The sequence below is a fragment of the Neomonachus schauinslandi genome, chromosome 9 (genome assembly GCF_002201575.2).
Source record: "Neomonachus schauinslandi chromosome 9, ASM220157v2, whole genome shotgun sequence".
Lineage (NCBI taxonomy): Eukaryota > Metazoa > Chordata > Mammalia > Carnivora > Phocidae > Neomonachus > Neomonachus schauinslandi.
The window spans coordinates 138,464,161-138,480,899 of NC_058411.1; the positions used below are offsets into that span (position 1 = coordinate 138,464,161).

Genomic DNA, 16,739 nt, shown 5'->3' on the forward strand with positions numbered 1-16,739 from the left:
GGGGGGGCGGGCCAGGAGGCTGCTGTGGGCGAACCGGCTCACCGCTCCCGGGGATGCGTGTTCTGCTCCTCGTTCCGGAGATCGCGCTGCAGCTGAGTAACCGCCTCCTGCCGGCTAAGCACCGTCTCGGTGGCCACAGCCAGTTCATCTGTCACCGAGGTCAGCCTGTGCCCGGGGGAAGGGCGGTGTCCGAGCCGTGCCCCTCAGATGCACGGCCGCGCCCCCGGCCGCCCCGGCCCGGTGCCCAGCCAGCACGCACGTGTGCTGCACGCTCTCCACGGTCAGCTCGTTCAGCTGCAGCTCCCCGGGCTCCAGCGGTTCGCCCTCCTCAAGCAGTGACTCGTCGAAGGTGACACAGGGCGGGATGTCGGGTGCGGACCTTCAGGGGGACGGTGCCCCGTCAGGAAACAGGCCAGGAGCCCTGGTGCCCGGCAGGATCAAGGAGGGGCTTACCCATACTGTTGCAGGAAGCCTTGGTACTCCGTCTCGGGCTGGATGCGGGCGACAGCGGCAGTCATCTCCAGGTGAATAGCCACCACCTCGTCCTGCACCAGGCTGCTAATCTCCAGGTACTCCTGCAGGATCTCCTTCCTGCCCCCGGACAGGAGCCCTGGTCAGTGGGGCCTCGGGCTGGGCCGGGCTGGGCAGCACGGGGCCCCTGATGCTGCGTTTGGAGGAGTCCGCCTCCAAACTCCTTCCTCCTTCCTCTCCCCCTCATCATTTACCAGCCAAATGACCACAGGCAAGTTACTCAATGTCTCCCTTATCTCTGCTTCCTGGTGCGTATGATGGGGATGCTGGGCATGGTGACAAAGACCCGGTGAGAGCTGGTGTGCAGAGCGTGTGGTGTACGCGGACGGCTCGGTGAATGGGGAGCACAGGTGCACCTGTCCCGGGCAGCCAGCCCCACGGCGGGGGCTCTGGGCTCCCATGTGCTGCTGGCCCTACACCTACGTGTCCAGTCCCAGGCCCTCCCCGAGCTGCAGCCTCACGCGGCCACGCACATACACCAGCGTCCCGCCGGACGTCCCTTAGACACCCTAACTCCGTGAGCTGTAACGTCAACGCCTGTCTCCTGAACCCGTCTCTCTCCTTCCCGTCCACGTAAATTAGCAGGAGCTCCATCGTCCCTGGCTCCATCTCACACCTCACTTCCGGTCCGTAGAGAAGCAGCCCCGGCTCCACCGTGGGAGCGCACCCAGGAATTACCACTGGCCCAGCGGTCCGCGCTCCCGCAACCGCCCCGGCCCGGCCCCCTGGAGTGTCTTCTCAACACAGCAGCGCCCAAGTCCTCACAACGGCCTGCCGACCCCTCCGTCACCAGCAGCGCCCCAAGCCCTGGACCCAAGCGGCCTCGCTCCCACTCTGCCCTCCCCGCCCTCTGCCTGGGCTGCACTCGCCGTCCCGCTGCTCCTGGATTTCAGGCACCCTCTGCTCTCCCACCCCGGGGCCTGCGCACCTGCTCTTCCCTCTTTCTGGAACGGTCTTTCTCCAAACACCACCCCCCCCATTTGCTCTGGTACCTCTGAGGCCTTCCCAGAGCACTCTACTGAAAGCTGTCCCTCCTTCCTGCCCGCCCTGCCGCCCCTGCCTCCCCATCGCCTTTCCTTGTCTGATTTTTCTCCGTAGCGCTTACTGCCTCACATGCTACCCATTGTAGCTTCTCTCTCTTCTCTCTCCGATACCACGAATAACCCTAGAGGACAGGCGCTTTAGTCTCCGTTGTCCCCGCTGTACCCCAGAGCCTACACTGGTACTCCATACGAGTAGAAAACCTTGCAATGGGAATTCTGGAATAGCACGGCCCGGACAGGAGCTGACGGGCTCCACGCCTCGGCCCAGGGCCCGCTCCCCCGTGACTATGCGGCCTTTCCCGCCCGCCCGCTCAGGGACTAGGTTTCCGGGCCCGGCCTCCGGGCCTGGCGGCAGGGCCGCGGGGCGCTGAGGGGGACGGGCTGAGGCCGCGGGCTTACAGGATGCACGCCATGTCCTGGTGCAGGTCCTGCAGCGACTGCAGCAGGCCAGGCAGCATGAGCTGGTGGTGGTGCTGATGATGCAGCTGCGCGGCCCGCACGCCCAGCACGTAGCGGTTGTGGTGAGCGAAGAGCTTCCACAGGCTGCGCACGTACTTGTCCTTGGCCTTGTCACGGTCCTTGTCTGCCGGGGAGGAGAGGGCCGGTGGGTGACGGCTCAGAGGCCCCGGGCGGGCCCCACTCCCCGGGCACCAGTGCACAGGTCAGGACTGGCTCGGGACTCCTTCTCTTCCAGGAAGGGAAGCCGCACACCTTTGCTCGCCTCCTGGTACTTGCGCCTGGCCTGGGCGCTGTCCCGCGCCAGGGCCCGGTACTGGCTCTTCAGCTTCTCGATGTCCTGGCTGTGCGTCTGGGGAGAGAGGAGGGGCCGGTGTGGGGTAGCGGGTCCCCGGGGCACAGGAGAGTTCCGCCTGAGGCGAAGCCCTGCACGCGTCCCACGGTCTTGGCAGGCCACGCATCTAAGTCTGTCCTCCGGGAAGGCCCCGGACGCCTCTGGGGCCCAACCTCTGCTGCTGAAGTTAGGTCAGAGGAGCTGGCTTGAGGACAGGCCCCTGGGCGAGGCAGAGAGGGGGGCCGGGCAGGCCACACCTGGCCCTCCTTGACCTAGAGTGGTATCTGGTGGCAGGGAGGCCCCAGCTGCGGGCACATATGGCCTGGGCTTGGTTTAACGCTCTGTTGATGACATCTTGAAACTCTTTCATAATTTTTTGACAACAGGCCCCGCACTGTCACTTTGCAGCAAGTCCTACAAATTACGTTCTGGGTGGCAGGAACAATGGATGGTCAAGAGCAAAGTTCTTATCCCAGTTCCCCTGTGTATGCACTGGGATCCTTGGGGTAAGTTCCGTCCCTGTCCTCTAAACCTTAGTTTCCCCGTCTGTATAACAACTTAATGGAAAGACGAGATGAACCTTTCTCTTGAAAGGCCGGATGGTAAACACTTTAGGCTCATACGGTCTCTGCTGAAACCACTCAGCTTTGCCGCTCTAGCTCTGTAACAGCCCCAGATAATAGGAAACGAAGAAACGGGCATGGCTGGGTTCCAGTAGAAATACCCCATAAAAGCAGGCTGACCCCGGAATTAGATGCACTTCTGGGGAGAGCGCCGGCGGGTGGACAGTGGCCACCAGGGGCCGCTGTGGGCCCGTGGGAAGGCTGGGGTTGGCGCAGGTGGAGGGGTGTGGTGCGCGGGGGTGCAGACCGGCACACTGCACCGGGCAGGCTCAAGCCGAACAGCTCCGACCGCCCGGCCTCTAGACGGAGCAGCAGGGCGGGGTTCAAATGCAGGCGGGCCGACTTCACACCTCTGTGTCAGGGGGCCACACCGCTGCCGTTGGAGGAGCCGACTCCTCCCCCAGGCCCCAGAGCCCGCCGGCGCCGGGCGGGAGGGGGGTCACCGATCCTGCGCACCCTGCAGCCGCTGGCTGGATCGCTCACCTTTACTCCCCGTGCTTTACTGGGGCGCACGGTTAGGGCGCAGAGCTCGCATGGAGAGGCCTTGCCACAGGGGCCCAAGTGCAGGAAAGCGGGACGGAAGCTAGGACAGGCCTGCGGTCAGGGACTTGCACTTCCCCCAGTGAATCCAGGGGCTCTTGTGCAAAAGCAGTCCCTTACAGTCAGCCTTTGGGCAGCAGGGGCCAGGGGGAGCCCAGGGCCCCCGACCCACCTTGGTGAGCTCCTGCTGCAGCTGCTGCCACTGCTCGCTGTAGGTCTTGCGCAGCTGCTGCCGCTCCCGGATCAGCAGGCCCAGCTTGCTCAGGGGCCCTGAGTTCAGGTCCTCCGCGTGCTGCCTCAGCAACCGGCTCAGGCCCTCCGTCTGGCTGGTGAGCTCTGCCCAGGACTGTGCGACACAGGACGGGCGAGACAGGGAGTGGGGGCACAATGGCTCCCCAGCCCGGACCTGCTGACTCCCCAACCCTGCCCAGCCCTGCCCAACCCTGCCCAGTGGGCTCCGGGAAAGGAAGGGGGCGGGCGGACAGAACCGTCACCCAGAGGAATTCCTCAGTCCAAGGCAGGAAGGGGATGAGGAGGCCTAGGGTGCCGCAGAACCCCCACCTGGCTGATGGGGCTATTGGGGCTCATGCCCCGGCCTCCACTGTCCTGTAGGGACATGTGATGCAGCAGCCCTGCATACTCCCGGTCGCTCTTGACCCGCTGGGCCATCCACTTCCTCATGCCCTCCAGTAGCCGCAGCTCAGCCTCCTGCATCTGCTGCACCGCCCCGTGGCCCTGGGGGCTGCACAGCTCCGAAGAGAAGCCCATGGTGCCGTCCTGGGGACAGAGACAGGGCAGCCCAGCACTGGGTAAGGCAGCAGCCGGAGATGGAGGGGCCAGCCGGGGAGGCTGGGGGCTGTGGGGCAAAGAGGAGCTGCAGACAGACAGGAGGTGGGGTCCTGTCCTGCTGAAATGCAGCCCTAGGTCCAAAACGGGCAACTTGGCCTGGGACGGGCCCTCATTGCTTCCCGTGTCTCGGGCCAAGGCCTGGCGCCAGGGGACCCCTCCCTCCCCAGGCCCTCCCACCGGGCACCCTTCCCTTGCCAGGGGCTCGGCGTGCCCGGGACCCTCCGCCGGGCTTCAGGCAGCCACAGCCTGAGCCGGGCCTCTGCCCTGCCACGCGCACCCCACCGTGGGGGGCGGGGGGGAGTGTCCCCCTCTCGGCACCCCTGGCCACCGCTGCTCCCCGCCCCCACACCCCCGCCCCCCCCCCCGCCCCCCCCCCCCCGCACGCGCGCCCGCCCGCGCCGCCTGGGCCTCGGGGCAGGAGTTACCCGCGCGGGCAGCTGCTCCGGGGCTGCCGAGGACGCCTCGGGGACGACTCCGGCCCGACTGCGGCCCGGGCGACCCTGGCCAGTTCCTGATTCGGCTTCCTCCTGCCGCGGTTTCAGTTGGCCGGCCGGGGCGGGCCCGGCGAGGGGAAGGGGCGGGCGGGAGGGCCGGCGCCCCCGACGCCTGCCGGCCCCCCTGCCCAGCGCGCCGCGCGGCCGCGGAAACGGAAGGGAGGAGGGGGCCGGGGAAGAATGGCCGCGCGGAGAGCCGCCTGCCGGCGCCCCCAGGGCCTGGGCAGCGCCCGGGAGCGCGGGGAAGCGGCCGCCGCGCGGTGGGGGCCTGGCGCCCGGCCCGGGCGGCCCAGAAGGGGAAGGGGGAAGCCTGCTCCAGGCCTCCCCACCCCATCGGATTCCCCTAGGAGAGCTCAGGCGCCAGCCAACGTTTGAATAAAATTTCCAAGTAAATATCCCCGAGGAGAGGCCTCCTTCTCAGGCGCAGGTCCTGGGGAACCGGGCCACCACTCCCCTACCCGAAGCAGGGGCTTCCTGTCCCAAGGGAAGCCAGGGGAGGGGGGCATGGCTGGGATAGGGGAGTGGACAGGTATGGAGTTTCCTGACTGGACACCGGCCAGCAAAAACCATCTATCTTGGTTCAGTCCGGCTCCACCATAGACCTCAGCCCTACAGCCAAGGGAGATCCTGAGCAAAGGCCGGGGGGGTGGGGGGGGGAGTGGGGGGGGGCGGGAACCACCCTGCTGGAGACCAGGCCTGTGGGGGTGCAAGCCCTCCGCTTGTCCTACTCTTGGGGCTCCCATGTCCCACAGCCTGGGGCTTGTCCCCAGCTGCTGCCTCCTTCCACAGCCCACTGCTCCCCCAGGGAGGCCCTGGAACTCCGTGGGAGACGGCCTTTGGAGTCCTGACTTGGGCCCACCTAGAGGCAAGCAGGACATCAACTGGCCCCAATCCCCGCCCCATCCCGGATGCAGTCCCAGGGCCCTAGGAAGAACAACATCACCACACTGGAGACCAGGCCTGGTTTGCATAGTCTGCACGTTTAATCACTTTAAAACCTCTAACATTATCTCGTGTCCATTAAATAGAACCAACAATGCTGGGCCTGTTTAAATTACAAGAAAAAAAAAAATCACTGGGCACCAACCCAGTATCTTACAAAATCAGCCAGGCTGGCCACAAGGGTGGGGGGATGGGAGAGGAGGGGACACCCCTGGGCAGGTGGCTGGGTGCCAGGAAGGGCTAGGGGAGAGAAAGAAAAGAGGGCTCCCAGATGGGAGGGGACTGATTGTCCTAATGGGAGGGGTGCGAAAGGCACGTCAGAAGAGGGGGACTTAAGGGGGCAGAACAGGTCAGTGCTTTCTCCACAAGGGCACAGTGTTGGAGGGGGCTCAGTGCCACCACCTGCCCGCCCCTGGCACTTGGAGAACCAGTGACCCATGAGCCCTTGGCACGATGAGCCCCATCTGAAACACGGATGACAGCCTGCCCCTCCCACCACGATCCCCTTTCCTAGGGCCCACCTGGCTTGCCCGCCTGCCTCTTCAGGACTTGGGGCTCAACTCCTCCTCACTCCTCAGCAACATGCTGCAGCCCCCCGCACCTCAGGGCCAGCGTAGCCGGGGGAACAGCAGAATGGACAGTGGGTGTGGGAAGGTGGGTGGTCCAGCTGCTACCCCCATTACAAATACAAAAAAACAAAAAAACCCAAAAAAACCCAAAATCAGCATCTAAAGTGAAATAATCACAAAGTGAAAATATATCCTCAAACAGCCCCTGAGATCCCCACAGGGGAAAGCAGCATCGGGTGGGAGGCGGGAGAGGCCGGCTGGGCCACCGTCCCTCCCCACCACCCACCCAGGGGCTCCGGGACTGTGAGTGCCAACAGCCCAGGCAGCCCCGGGCTCAGAAAACAGGGACTTGGGCCCTGGCGGGAGGGGAGGGGAGGGGAGGGGAGGGAAGGGGAGGGGGCCCGAAAAGGTAGGGTGGTCAGGACACCAGCACGGGGCTCGGCGGGCAGCCAGCGGTGGTGGAGGTGGGCAAGGGGACACACACGCGCGTGTGCTCACGGGCCCACCCTAAAGCACCTGCCTTGCCGTGGTCCCTTCCTTTGATCGCCACTTCCTCAAGAGCCTCACCAGACGTGGGGGACAAGGTCGGGGATGCAAAAGCCCTTGGAGAGGTGGCCTCCTCCTTCAAATACCCCCTAGGCCAGCCTCCCTGCTGCCTGGATGGGGACCGTTATTGCTTTAGAGGGAACAGGGTAGGGAGAGAGCTGCAGCCCGGGTCAGGAATCCCCAAAGAGAAGGGCTGACCCTCTTCACTCCGCAGAAAACCCCGGCTGGGGCCTGGACCTTGGAAAGCTGCCCTAAAGGTTCCACTCCTTTCTCCACACGGAAGGGGTGCTGGAGGTGGGGGTGAGGCCCTCCCCGGCTCCCCAGCTGGTCCTGGGGCCCCACCTCAGGCAGCCAGGTGGCCCGAAGGTAGGGTGGGAAGCAGTCTCTGCCCCTCTTGCCTCCCAGCTGGGGTCCAAACCCAGTCCCAAGATAAAAAAATACTTTGGTGAATTAAAAAGTGCCCAAGGAGGGGATGGGCTTGAAGGGGCAGGCAGTAGGCGCTCGTCAAAGGGCGCTCTGGTCTTTGATAAAGGCGGTCCTCTCGCCCCGGCCCTCGTCCTCTTCTGAGTCGGATGGGCACTCTTCCTGCCAGGCTTCAGGGGGCAGCCCCTTATAGGAGATGAGGCCGCGGTCCATGGTGTACACCTTCACCCCCCGGAAGCTGAAGCCGGAGCGCAGCTGCAGGACCAGGAAGACAGTGACGAAGACCAGCACGATGAAGGCGCAGCTGAGGCCGGCCACCACCTCGGGCAGGTGTGAGGGCGGCAGCCCTGCGCGCGGCCGGGGCTCCGTGTCCACCTCGGCGGGCGGCGGCGGCGGCGGCGGCGGCCGCTGCTGGGGCGACTCGCGGCTGCTCTGGCTCTGCCGGGAGCACGTCTGCTCCACGGGGTCCAGGGAGGCGTGGCTGGGGCAGCTGAGGCAGTCTGTGGGGGCCAGCCCCTGGCAGGTGGCGCACGAGCTGTGGCAGGGGGCGCAGACGCTGGCCCGGATGATCTCCACGTCGTTGTCCGTGCTGTAGTGAGTCTCGAGGACTTGGGGGGTGAAGCCCGGCGGGCAGCGCTGCACGCAGCTCTTCTGGAGCAGAGAGAAGCCTTCCTCACAGACTGTGGGCGTGGGGGAGGAGGTGCGCGTCAGCTCAGGAGGCGTGGCGGCCCCCAGCGGCCTCCAGCCCCGTAACCGCGGCCGCCCGAGGTCTCTTCAAACCCCCTTTCCTCCTAGCCCCGGGCGTCAGCACAGGTCCCCTCTGTGCGCACCCACCCCCCCAAGCCCCAGGCCCCCAGACCCCAGCAGCAACCACTACTGACCCACACAGGCCTGGCTGGTCGTGAGGGTCTTGCAGCCGCTGCTCTCGGGAGGCGGGTGCGACCCCTCGGGGGCTGTGCCATACAGCACGAGGGTGAACTTGGTCAGTGTCCCTGTCCCAGGGTGGGGGAGGAGGCAAGAGTTAGGGAGCACTGGCACCGCTCCTGGAATCCCAGGGCCCGCCGGCTCCTGTCTCTGCTGCCCCCTCAGTCCTCAAACATCCCCAGTACCGTAGTTGTTGGCTTCGCTGGTGTTTTCAATCTCCAGGACCCACTCGCCAGAGGGGTCCTCATCCCAGGAATGGGTTGTCATGAAGGCCCAGTCGTTAAACCCATCTGCGGAGTAGTCGTGCGGCCTGCGGGAGAAGGGTGCCCATGGCTGTTGGAGGCCTCCAGGAGACCCCAGCCAAGGGACACCGAGGCCGCAACACGTGGACCCCACACCCTCCCCCAGTGCAGCGCCAACCCCACTGGGCCGGACATGCCTGTGGCTGCTGTTTGCCAGTAAGCCAGATGTTCTCCGCCAAAAGATTGGTGGAAACGTGCAAGGTGCTTGCTACACACGGGAAGGCACGCTACTGGCAGGTAACGACTAGAGGCCAGGGATTCCTTCGATGCGGGACAGTCCCTTAGGACAGAACCATCCCTCCTCAAGTGCCAACCCACACCAAGAAGAACCTGGTGGCCACTAATACCCTGTGACAAGTCCAGGAGGGTGAACGTGTGCGAGTGTGAGGAACGGGACAAGCTGGGCAGGGGAGAGGGCAGGCACCTGGCGGCCAGCAAGGTGGAGCGGGTGCCCATGGGGCTGACCAGGTGGATGGCCAGGTCGCCACGGCGATTGTAGGACAGGGTGAGGCGGGCCTGCGCGTGCTCTAGCCGTGTGATGTGGCTGGGCTCCCCCAGGCAGGCGGTCACCGTCTTCCGCACCTCCAGCCGCTTCCCGATGTCCCTGTGCAGACAGCAGGGACAGTCTGCCAGCCTGACCCCCCCCCCCACCCCCCGGCCCGCCCCCCCGCCGCCGCCCCAGCACCAGCCCCGGGCCAGGCCTCACTTGGGTTCAGTGAGGATGTCGATGATGCATTTCCGCTGGGGGGGCACCGTCGTCCAGTTCTGGGCCAGGGACACCATAGCACCCGCGTCCAACAGCCCGTAGCCGTATGAATGGCTCACTGCGGGGGCAGGGAAGGCAGGGTCATCTGGGAGGCAGAGGGCCCCCCTACCCTCCCCCAGCCCACGCACTGGGCCACCCTGTCCTCACCTTTCCGGCCCACACCGTTGGTGGCCCAATCGTTAGCGTTGAGGTGGGCGGGCTTTGAGGTCTGTACCACCAGGTGCTGCATGTCCCGCCAGGTGAGGTTCTTACTGCAAAGGGCGGAGAGTGAGGCCCGGGGCTCAGGCCAAGGGCTGCCCTGCAGGGGGCACTGGTGGGGGCGAGGTTGCTTACTTGGCTTCCAGGGTGAGAGCGATGATGCCGGCTGCCAAGGGGGCCGAGGCCGAGGTGCCCGTGTGAGACTCGGTGCACTTCTGCCGCAAGTCCGTGGTCACCTGCCGGGAGGGCGGTGTGTTGGGCCCGTGATAAGTGCAGGGACTAGAGGGGCCACCTGCCCGCCCCCTGCCCACAGGCCCAGAGCACCAACGGACGGCAGGGGAGCCGGGGCCAGGACGCCTCAGGCCCAGCTGCTGCCTCGCTCACTAGCTGTGAACAGGCTAACGCCTGGCCCTCCCGGGGCCTCAGTTTCCCAAGGCATGAGGGGCTGAGCTCCAGGCTGCAGACCATTCAGAGTAGTGCACATCTTCAGAGAGTCTACGCCTCTCAGGGGCTTCGCACAGCCCCGTGGCCCCATTCCCAGTCTCAGAGCGCCCCGGCTCCCGTCCCACGCCGACTGAGCCACCGATGCCCCAGCCACACGTGGCCCGGGAAGGGGGCCCTGAGCAGAGCCAGCAGGCGGCCCCCCCCGCCCCCCCCCCCCGGGCAGGACTCACGATCTGCTTCTCGTTCTGGTTGCCACTGCTGTAGGTGGTGGCCAGCGTGGACGAGCAGGCCTCGCTGTACCAGGGCACGTTGCCGAGCTGCGTGGCGCTGCTGATGGACAGCGTGTAGATGCTGTTTGTGTAGCCGTCACAGTTGCAGCTGTCGTGCTCCCGGCCCCCGTTCCCCGAGGCCCACACGAAGATGGAGCCCAGCCCCCCGCGGCCCTGCGGACAGAGCGGGCTGGGGTCACTCGCAGACGGGGCCTGGGGGAGGCCTGGCGGGAGGGTGCTGCCGGGGGACAGGGCCCTGCTCCACACCCCGTGAGAGCCCTGCTGGGCCGGGCGCTTGTGCAAGTCTGTCTGTCTGCGCCGAACAACAGACCCGGGCTGCCACCGAAATGCCCAGACCGGTGACTGCAGGGGCTGGAACGATGGGTGATCTCCACTTATTTTTCTCTTTTGCTATCTGTCTGGTCCATTAGCATTTTAATAAATAAGCCTTGTATAAACTAAGGTGTAACACAAGAATAAATGAACAGGAACAGAAAAACATGGGGGAAAAAACTAGGGAGCAGACAGCGCCCGGCCTGGCCCGCAGGGCTGCACAGGGACCCCCACCACACCTGGCTAACCCCCCGGAAGAAGGCCTCCTCGGCGAGGCGGGCGGGTCCATCCACGGTCTTGCCGTCGTCCTCGGGGCCCCAGCTAGCGCTGTAGATGTGGATGTGGTTGGGGTTCAGGCCCAGTGAGCGAGCCTCCACCGCGTCCGTCACCTCGCCGTCCAGCATGCGCACCCCTGGCCGCGGAGGGGGGTGAGGAGAGGGATGCTGCGTGGGTTTAGCCGCCAGGGGCACCCCCAAAGCACACCCAGCCCTGCACCCGGAGGATGCGCAGGGGAAGGCAGAGGCCAGTGCTGGAAGCCCTGAGCCCCTAGCCCCCAGGCCTCGAGCCCAAAGGGAAAAAGAGAACACACCCTGCCCTCAACCACAGAGCCTGGCTTAGAAGGAGCCTCCGGGTTCCCTAGGGAGTGTGGCGATCAAGGCCTGCCCTGTAAGGACGCAGTGGGGGTGGTGGGGATTCAGGGAGGCTCCTGCTAAGAAGACCTGCCCTGCCCCGCAGCACAGGGGGCTCAGTTCTGAGCTGTCGAGAAGCCTCTAAGGAACAGCCACGTGGCCAAACGGATCCACGGATCCGCGGTGGGAAAGTGACAGGCACTGGCCGGATGGGAGAGAATCCCACCCGCAGGGCCCTCCCCACGGACAGGGTGGCCAAGGCCCACACCCACCTCCGATGCGGGCGTTGTAGGCCACGCCTACACCGCAGACACCGTTGTTGGCCACGGCGGCCACCTCGCCCGCGCACCGTGTGCCATGCCTGCCAGGGCCAAGAGCACAGCATTAGCGGCGGACAGAGCACGGCGGGCGCAGCCTGAGGGACAGGACGGGCCGGCACGCCCCTCCAGCCATGACCTCTGTCCCCTCCCACGCTCTCCGCTCTGTGGCCACCCCTGTTCTGACCAGAACTGCAGCAAGACCACGGAAATGTCAGCCTACTGGGGAATGGGTCTTAACCCGGGCTCGACCCTGCTTCCTCAGTGGAAGGGAGGAGAAGGCAGGCAGGCAGGGCCGGGACCCTGCCGTCGCTTACCTGTTGTCATTCATCTGTGTGTACCGAGGCTGGGGGTCAGGGTCCTGGTCGTTGACGTCGAAGCTGGCCCCGGGATCCTGGAGAGGACATGGCCATCGTCAGGAACAGTCTGAGCACACCGGCAGAACAGGACCGCCCTGAGACACCCCTCACTGGGGATGGCTACCTCCCTCCCCCACCTCCTCACATAATTGCCTGCCAAGTCTGGATGGTTCTTCTCGATGCCATCGTCCAGAATGGAGACCACAATGCCACGCCCCGTGTAGCCCTGAGCCCAGGCCTCCTTCACGTTCAGGTCCCGCTGGGTGATGCCGGACTGCAGAGACACCCACCCCATCACCCCAGCACTTACGAGATGTGGTTGGCCGTGTGAAGTCAGGGGTACCCTGAAGAATACCTTCACCACCCCTGAAACCTCTTTCTCCACCTGCCCCCGCGCCCACAATGCCATCCCTGGCTGCCTGGGCTCCGTGGGAGTGCCCAGAACTCTGGAAGGGCAGCCCCCAGGCTTAGCGGGAAGGGGCGGGGAGGGAGTGCTGGGCAGAGAGAAAGAAGAAGAAGGAGGGGAGGCCTCCACATCAGCCTCAGCATCCCGCGGGAGCCCTCAGTGGCCAGATGGGTGCCGCCGGGGAGGAGTACCCACAACCCGAGGCGGCAACGTACCAGGTACCACTGCTGGGGAAACTTGGGGTCCGTGGGCTCCTGGTACACATCTCGTTTGATCCTTCGCTTTACCACCTGCTGCTCCAGCCACTGCACCTGCAGGAGTGAGGGGGGCCGGTGTGGGCGCGGGGGGGGGGCGGGGCTCAAGCGGCTCCAGAGAGCGGCAAGGGAAGGGTGGCAGCCGGAGGGGCTGGGGCCGCACTCACTTGAGGCTCCCTCTGCAGCCGGCTGTGCCGCAGGCGGTGAGGCGACAGGGACCGCTTTGTCACCGCTCGATGCCAGAAGTGGTAATAGTCCCCGAAGATCTGCAACAGAGCAGGGAGCCTGGGCTGGGCTTTCCATCTGGCAGTCCCCGGGAGGCAGCGGACGGGGGTGGACAGCCGGCTGCAAGGGGAGGCGCACGACGCCAGGGGGTGGTGGGGCATCTGCTCCCTGCCCAGGCCCCGGCCAGGGGGTGCAGGGGACGGAGAGGGACGCACCCTCCCGGGCAGAGTCTGCTCCCCTGAACAACCTCTGTTGGAAGCCCAAGGGCGGGACCAGCCACGGCTCCCGTCCCCCTATAGCCACCCAGAACACGTCTCCTACCCAGATGGCCCTGAGAAGATAAGCCCACAGTCCCAGTCCCGCTGCCCGAACCCCTGCCCTCGCTGACCCCACCCCTGGCAATGACCCGCGCCCAGGCCAGCCGGCAGTCGGCGCACCTACCTGGCCCAAGTTGAGGAAGCCATGCTTGCGCGCCAGCCTGTCAGCCACGACCGGGCCTCCGGGAACGTGCACGGCCCACGTGTTGGTGTAGACCTTCTGGGCACGGGCGTCGGCTGCCAGCAGGACCAAGGCTCCTGCCACTACCACCCATAGCAACCAGGGCCTCAGCTCCATGGGGGGGCCGGTGGCCGGGACCCCGGAGCCCCCGTCTCCTTGGCCTGGTCACAGGGCCTCGGCTCCCGCGTGCCTGCTCACTGCCTGTGGCCCGGGGCTGACTGGCGGGGGCATGGGGCCGAGCAGGGCAGGGCTGTGCGGGGAGGAGGGCCGCCGGCTCTGAGGGGAACAAGGGAGGAAGAAGGGTAGACAGTGAGTCCCCCCGCCCCCGCCATGTGCAAAGGCCACCCCCGTGGCTCAATCTAGGCCTGAAAAGGGCCCCCGGGGGAGACGTGAGAGTCCAGCCCCCCCAAGGTCAGCCAGCCAGCCAGATGGACCCCCCCTACACACACACACACACACACGCGCGCGCGGCTCCCAAGCCTCTCTCCACACAAGAATACGGAAGTGGGATGAAGAGTATCAGGCTTGAGTCATCCAAAATCAGAAACAACAACAGAATAAATGTTCACCGCAATCAAAGTGAAAAAGAGATGGGTCATAAAGCAGCATGTATACATGACCCCATTTTGTTTTTAAAGAACTATTTATAAGTGTGTATCTATATATAACCACAAAACAAAATCTGGAAGGACACATGCTAAAACGTTAACCAACGATTCTCTCAAGATGGTGACGATTATGAATAACTGTTATTTTCTTCTTTGTGCCACTGTATATTTTCCAAATTACCGAGGTCTATTTTATAAAATGTTGGCTTTTCAAAGTTTTTTTAATGGGTGGTGTCTACTCAGCTCACCAGGGGTTCCTGGTTCAGCAAAGCAGACCTAGCCACAGGGAATTACCTGCACGAAGACCCACAGCCCTCTGGGAATAAACAGCGGGTGACCTTAGGAGGGATGGGGCTTTGGGGGCTGAGCACAGGGGATCCCAGTGGCTTCATCTCCCTCCACGGGCAGACCCCAGACCAGTGTCCGTCAGCAAAGTCAGGGGCCCAGACTCTTTTGAGGCTGTTTCCTGGGGAACACTGGGGCCACCCAGCCCTGCCCTGCGCAGGTCCTGGGCGCAGAGGCCCCCGGCAGCCCCCTTGCACTCCACGCCCACCAGCCTTGCGTAATCCGAGCCCAGGCAGCCAGGCCAAACACTGGCTGCTGAGCCAGGAGCACCAAGGTGAGGCTGAATCAATAGTCTGCGTGTTGTTTTTCCTCCTTCAGCAAACAGACAGCGGGACCTCTCTGCTCGGGGCCACATAACTGTCCCCACAGAGGGCCCCTGACTAGCCAGAAGCCAAGCCCCTGGGGTGGGGAGAAGCTGGGGGAGGCCCCAGTGGGGCTGTTGGAGGTATCCTGCCTCAGTGCCAAGCTCACTGAGCAGAGGGCCTGCCCACAGGGCCCCGGATGCCCCCACCACTCCCAGCCCCAAAGGAGGCCACTCTGCCAGACGGCTGAAATGAAGCTCCCCAGCTCACCCAGGCCGTGGGGAGCTGGGCAGGCGGGTTCGCCACTGGGAAACCTTGCCCCTCCAGGGGCTACCCTCAGCCACAACCAGCCTTGCTAGCCGCTCCTACTGCAGTCCCACCCTGCAGCCTGGGAGGGACTCAACACACAATTCCCAGGGTATTTTCAGTTTACACCAAAATAACCTGACAGCTGATGGCAGGAGGCATCCACAATACGGCTCCTCCTCACCCTGGATGGGGCAGAGTCCACGGGGCTCCAGGACAGGCCCATGATGCCTTGGGCATCCAAGTTCCAGAAAGCCAGTCTTAGCAATGGCTGGGTGGCCAAACATAGGCCCTAGGGTGTGAAGAGACCCCACGCCCCTCATTTAACAGAGGATGCGGGGCCCTGAGGGTAGAGCCACGTAGGAACAAGGCCTCTTCTGCTCTTCTGCCCACTGCAATAGCCCCCGCTTGGGTCCAGATGGCAAGTAAAGCTGCCCCGGACCACAATGCTGTGAGCCCCGCCAAAGCCCCCGAATCAAGACGGGCTCATCTGGGTCTAGCCTGGGTTCCAGCACATTGTGAATGGAGCTGCAGCTGCTTTGCCTTAAAGGTGATTAACCAACTAGTTAATTACCCTGCAGCACCCAAAAAGCAAGCAGGCTTCCAGCACAACCCAACTATCCCCCAAGAAAGGGCCTGCCTCCCTCTGCCCAGCATCCCTAGCCATGGTGAGCTGTGGATATGGCTTCCACAGAGCCCCGAAGACCCCCCCCCTCCAGCCCCACCTCAGCATCCTGGAGGGAGGGAAGATTTCCCACCTCCCTCCCTCCCAAAAGAGCAGGCTCTGAGAACAATGAATGAATGGGCCTCTCCCCACCCCCATCCCAGACTCTGACTCACCCTGAGTCCCAGTTCAGCTTAAACACCGCCCCCCCCCTCACCAGGCTGGCTGTATTTCTAGCCTCCTGCGATGCCCCCTCACATGGGACTGAGCTCTGGGCTGTGGCCACAGAGAGCGCTGTGAGTGCTCTTCCTGGCTGTGTTCTTAGGCAAAGCCCTTTCTCCAGAGGTCCCAGGAACCTCGGACACCGCTCTGAGGCATCAAACTGAACCGACCCCCAGGTCCGGACGCTGTTTCCCAGGCACTGAGGGTCTGGTGTGTACAGGATCCCTCTTTCTAGCAGAGACACCAAGCCAGATCCTGTTACAGGAACTTAGAGGCTCCCCTGAAATTCTGATTTCGTCTCTGCTCCACTACTCATTTGCTGTGTGATCGCAAACAAGTTACTTCCTCTCTCTGGGCCTCAGTTTCCTTGGTGGTAAAAACTGCTAGATATGAGATTTTCAAACTTTTTTTTAAAGCCACATAATCCTTAAAAAAAAAAAAATCAAATCTCACGTGAAAGCCCCATATAGGAAACAGTAAAATTTGGGTTGCTCTGGTTGAGACGCGTCAAGCTTGGCTAGTCTCCTGCGCTCCCTCCACACCTGGCCAGCAGCTGCCCAGCCCTCACTAGGCCACATCACCCGGGTTCTCCTCACGCTTCCCAAGTCAAAAATAGAATTCCAACACCCTCTCGCGGCAGAGGGTCTGCACCCCCTCCCCGGGGCACGCGGAGAGCAGGTACAGACCAGACAAGTGACTGCTGTCAGACCTGTCTGGCGAGCAGGCAGCCCCGCAGCCCAGCCACCCCACGGGGGCAGCAGGGGCCTGCGCCAGGCCTCGGCGGGAGGCAGCCCCAGCACCTACCTGAGCCAGCCTCCCGGAGCCCGCAGAGCCCGCACCTGCGTCTCCGTCGCCCAGGTGTGCGGACGGGGGCGAGGCCGGGCGGGGGAATAATCCCCTCCGCCCGGCGACCAGCCGTTCCTCCCCTCCCCGGCCGCGGAGTGGGCGAGCCGGCGGCGGCCCCCGGCGGCCGGCGGGGAGGCGGGAGCACCCGGCGCCTCTGGAATTCTCTCCCCAT

The 16,739-nt window shown here is 64.4% G+C and overlaps 2 protein-coding genes across 6 annotated transcripts in view; both read right to left on the reverse strand.

Annotated features, from left to right (window-relative positions):
• The window catches only part of FES (FES proto-oncogene, tyrosine kinase), a 9,705-nt gene extending 4,775 nt beyond the window's left edge, over window positions 1-4,930 (reverse strand). Inside the window, exons 1-8 of the mRNA XM_021680674.2 lie at window positions 4,802-4,930; window positions 4,089-4,304; window positions 3,700-3,873; window positions 2,286-2,382; window positions 1,974-2,157; window positions 454-591; window positions 260-379; window positions 43-165 (exon numbers count right to left, since the gene is read on the reverse strand). Coding sequence (XP_021536349.1) covers window positions 43-165; window positions 260-379; window positions 454-591; window positions 1,974-2,157; window positions 2,286-2,382; window positions 3,700-3,873; window positions 4,089-4,295 — 1,043 coding nt within the window. The 5' untranslated portion in view covers window positions 4,296-4,304; window positions 4,802-4,930. The remainder of the gene's footprint in view (window positions 1-42; window positions 166-259; window positions 380-453; window positions 592-1,973; window positions 2,158-2,285; window positions 2,383-3,699; window positions 3,874-4,088; window positions 4,305-4,801) is intronic.
• A 900-nt stretch (window positions 4,931-5,830) lies between these two features.
• Window positions 5,831-16,739, reverse strand: part of FURIN (furin, paired basic amino acid cleaving enzyme) — a 13,778-nt gene continuing 2,869 nt past the window's right edge. Inside the window, exons 2-16 of one of the 5 annotated variants that reach the window (XM_021680675.1) lie at window positions 13,218-13,550; window positions 12,719-12,817; window positions 12,513-12,608; window positions 12,037-12,165; window positions 11,850-11,926; window positions 11,488-11,576; window positions 10,826-10,998; window positions 10,215-10,427; window positions 9,676-9,776; window positions 9,490-9,593; window positions 9,283-9,400; window positions 9,001-9,180; window positions 8,460-8,584; window positions 8,232-8,342; window positions 5,831-8,030 (exon numbers count right to left, since the gene is read on the reverse strand). In XM_021680675.1, coding sequence (XP_021536350.1) covers window positions 7,432-8,030; window positions 8,232-8,342; window positions 8,460-8,584; window positions 9,001-9,180; window positions 9,283-9,400; window positions 9,490-9,593; window positions 9,676-9,776; window positions 10,215-10,427; window positions 10,826-10,998; window positions 11,488-11,576; window positions 11,850-11,926; window positions 12,037-12,165; window positions 12,513-12,608; window positions 12,719-12,817; window positions 13,218-13,391 — 2,388 coding nt within the window. In that variant the 5' untranslated portion in view covers window positions 13,392-13,550 and the 3' untranslated portion in view covers window positions 5,831-7,431. Of the gene's footprint in view, window positions 8,031-8,231; window positions 8,343-8,459; window positions 8,585-9,000; window positions 9,181-9,282; window positions 9,401-9,489; window positions 9,594-9,675; window positions 9,777-10,214; window positions 10,428-10,825; window positions 10,999-11,487; window positions 11,577-11,849; window positions 11,927-12,036; window positions 12,166-12,512; window positions 12,609-12,718; window positions 12,818-13,217; window positions 13,619-16,739 lie in introns of those variants that run through there. The other 4 variants (XM_044918319.1, XM_044918318.1, XM_021680677.1 and 1 more) reach the window with 4 other exon arrangements.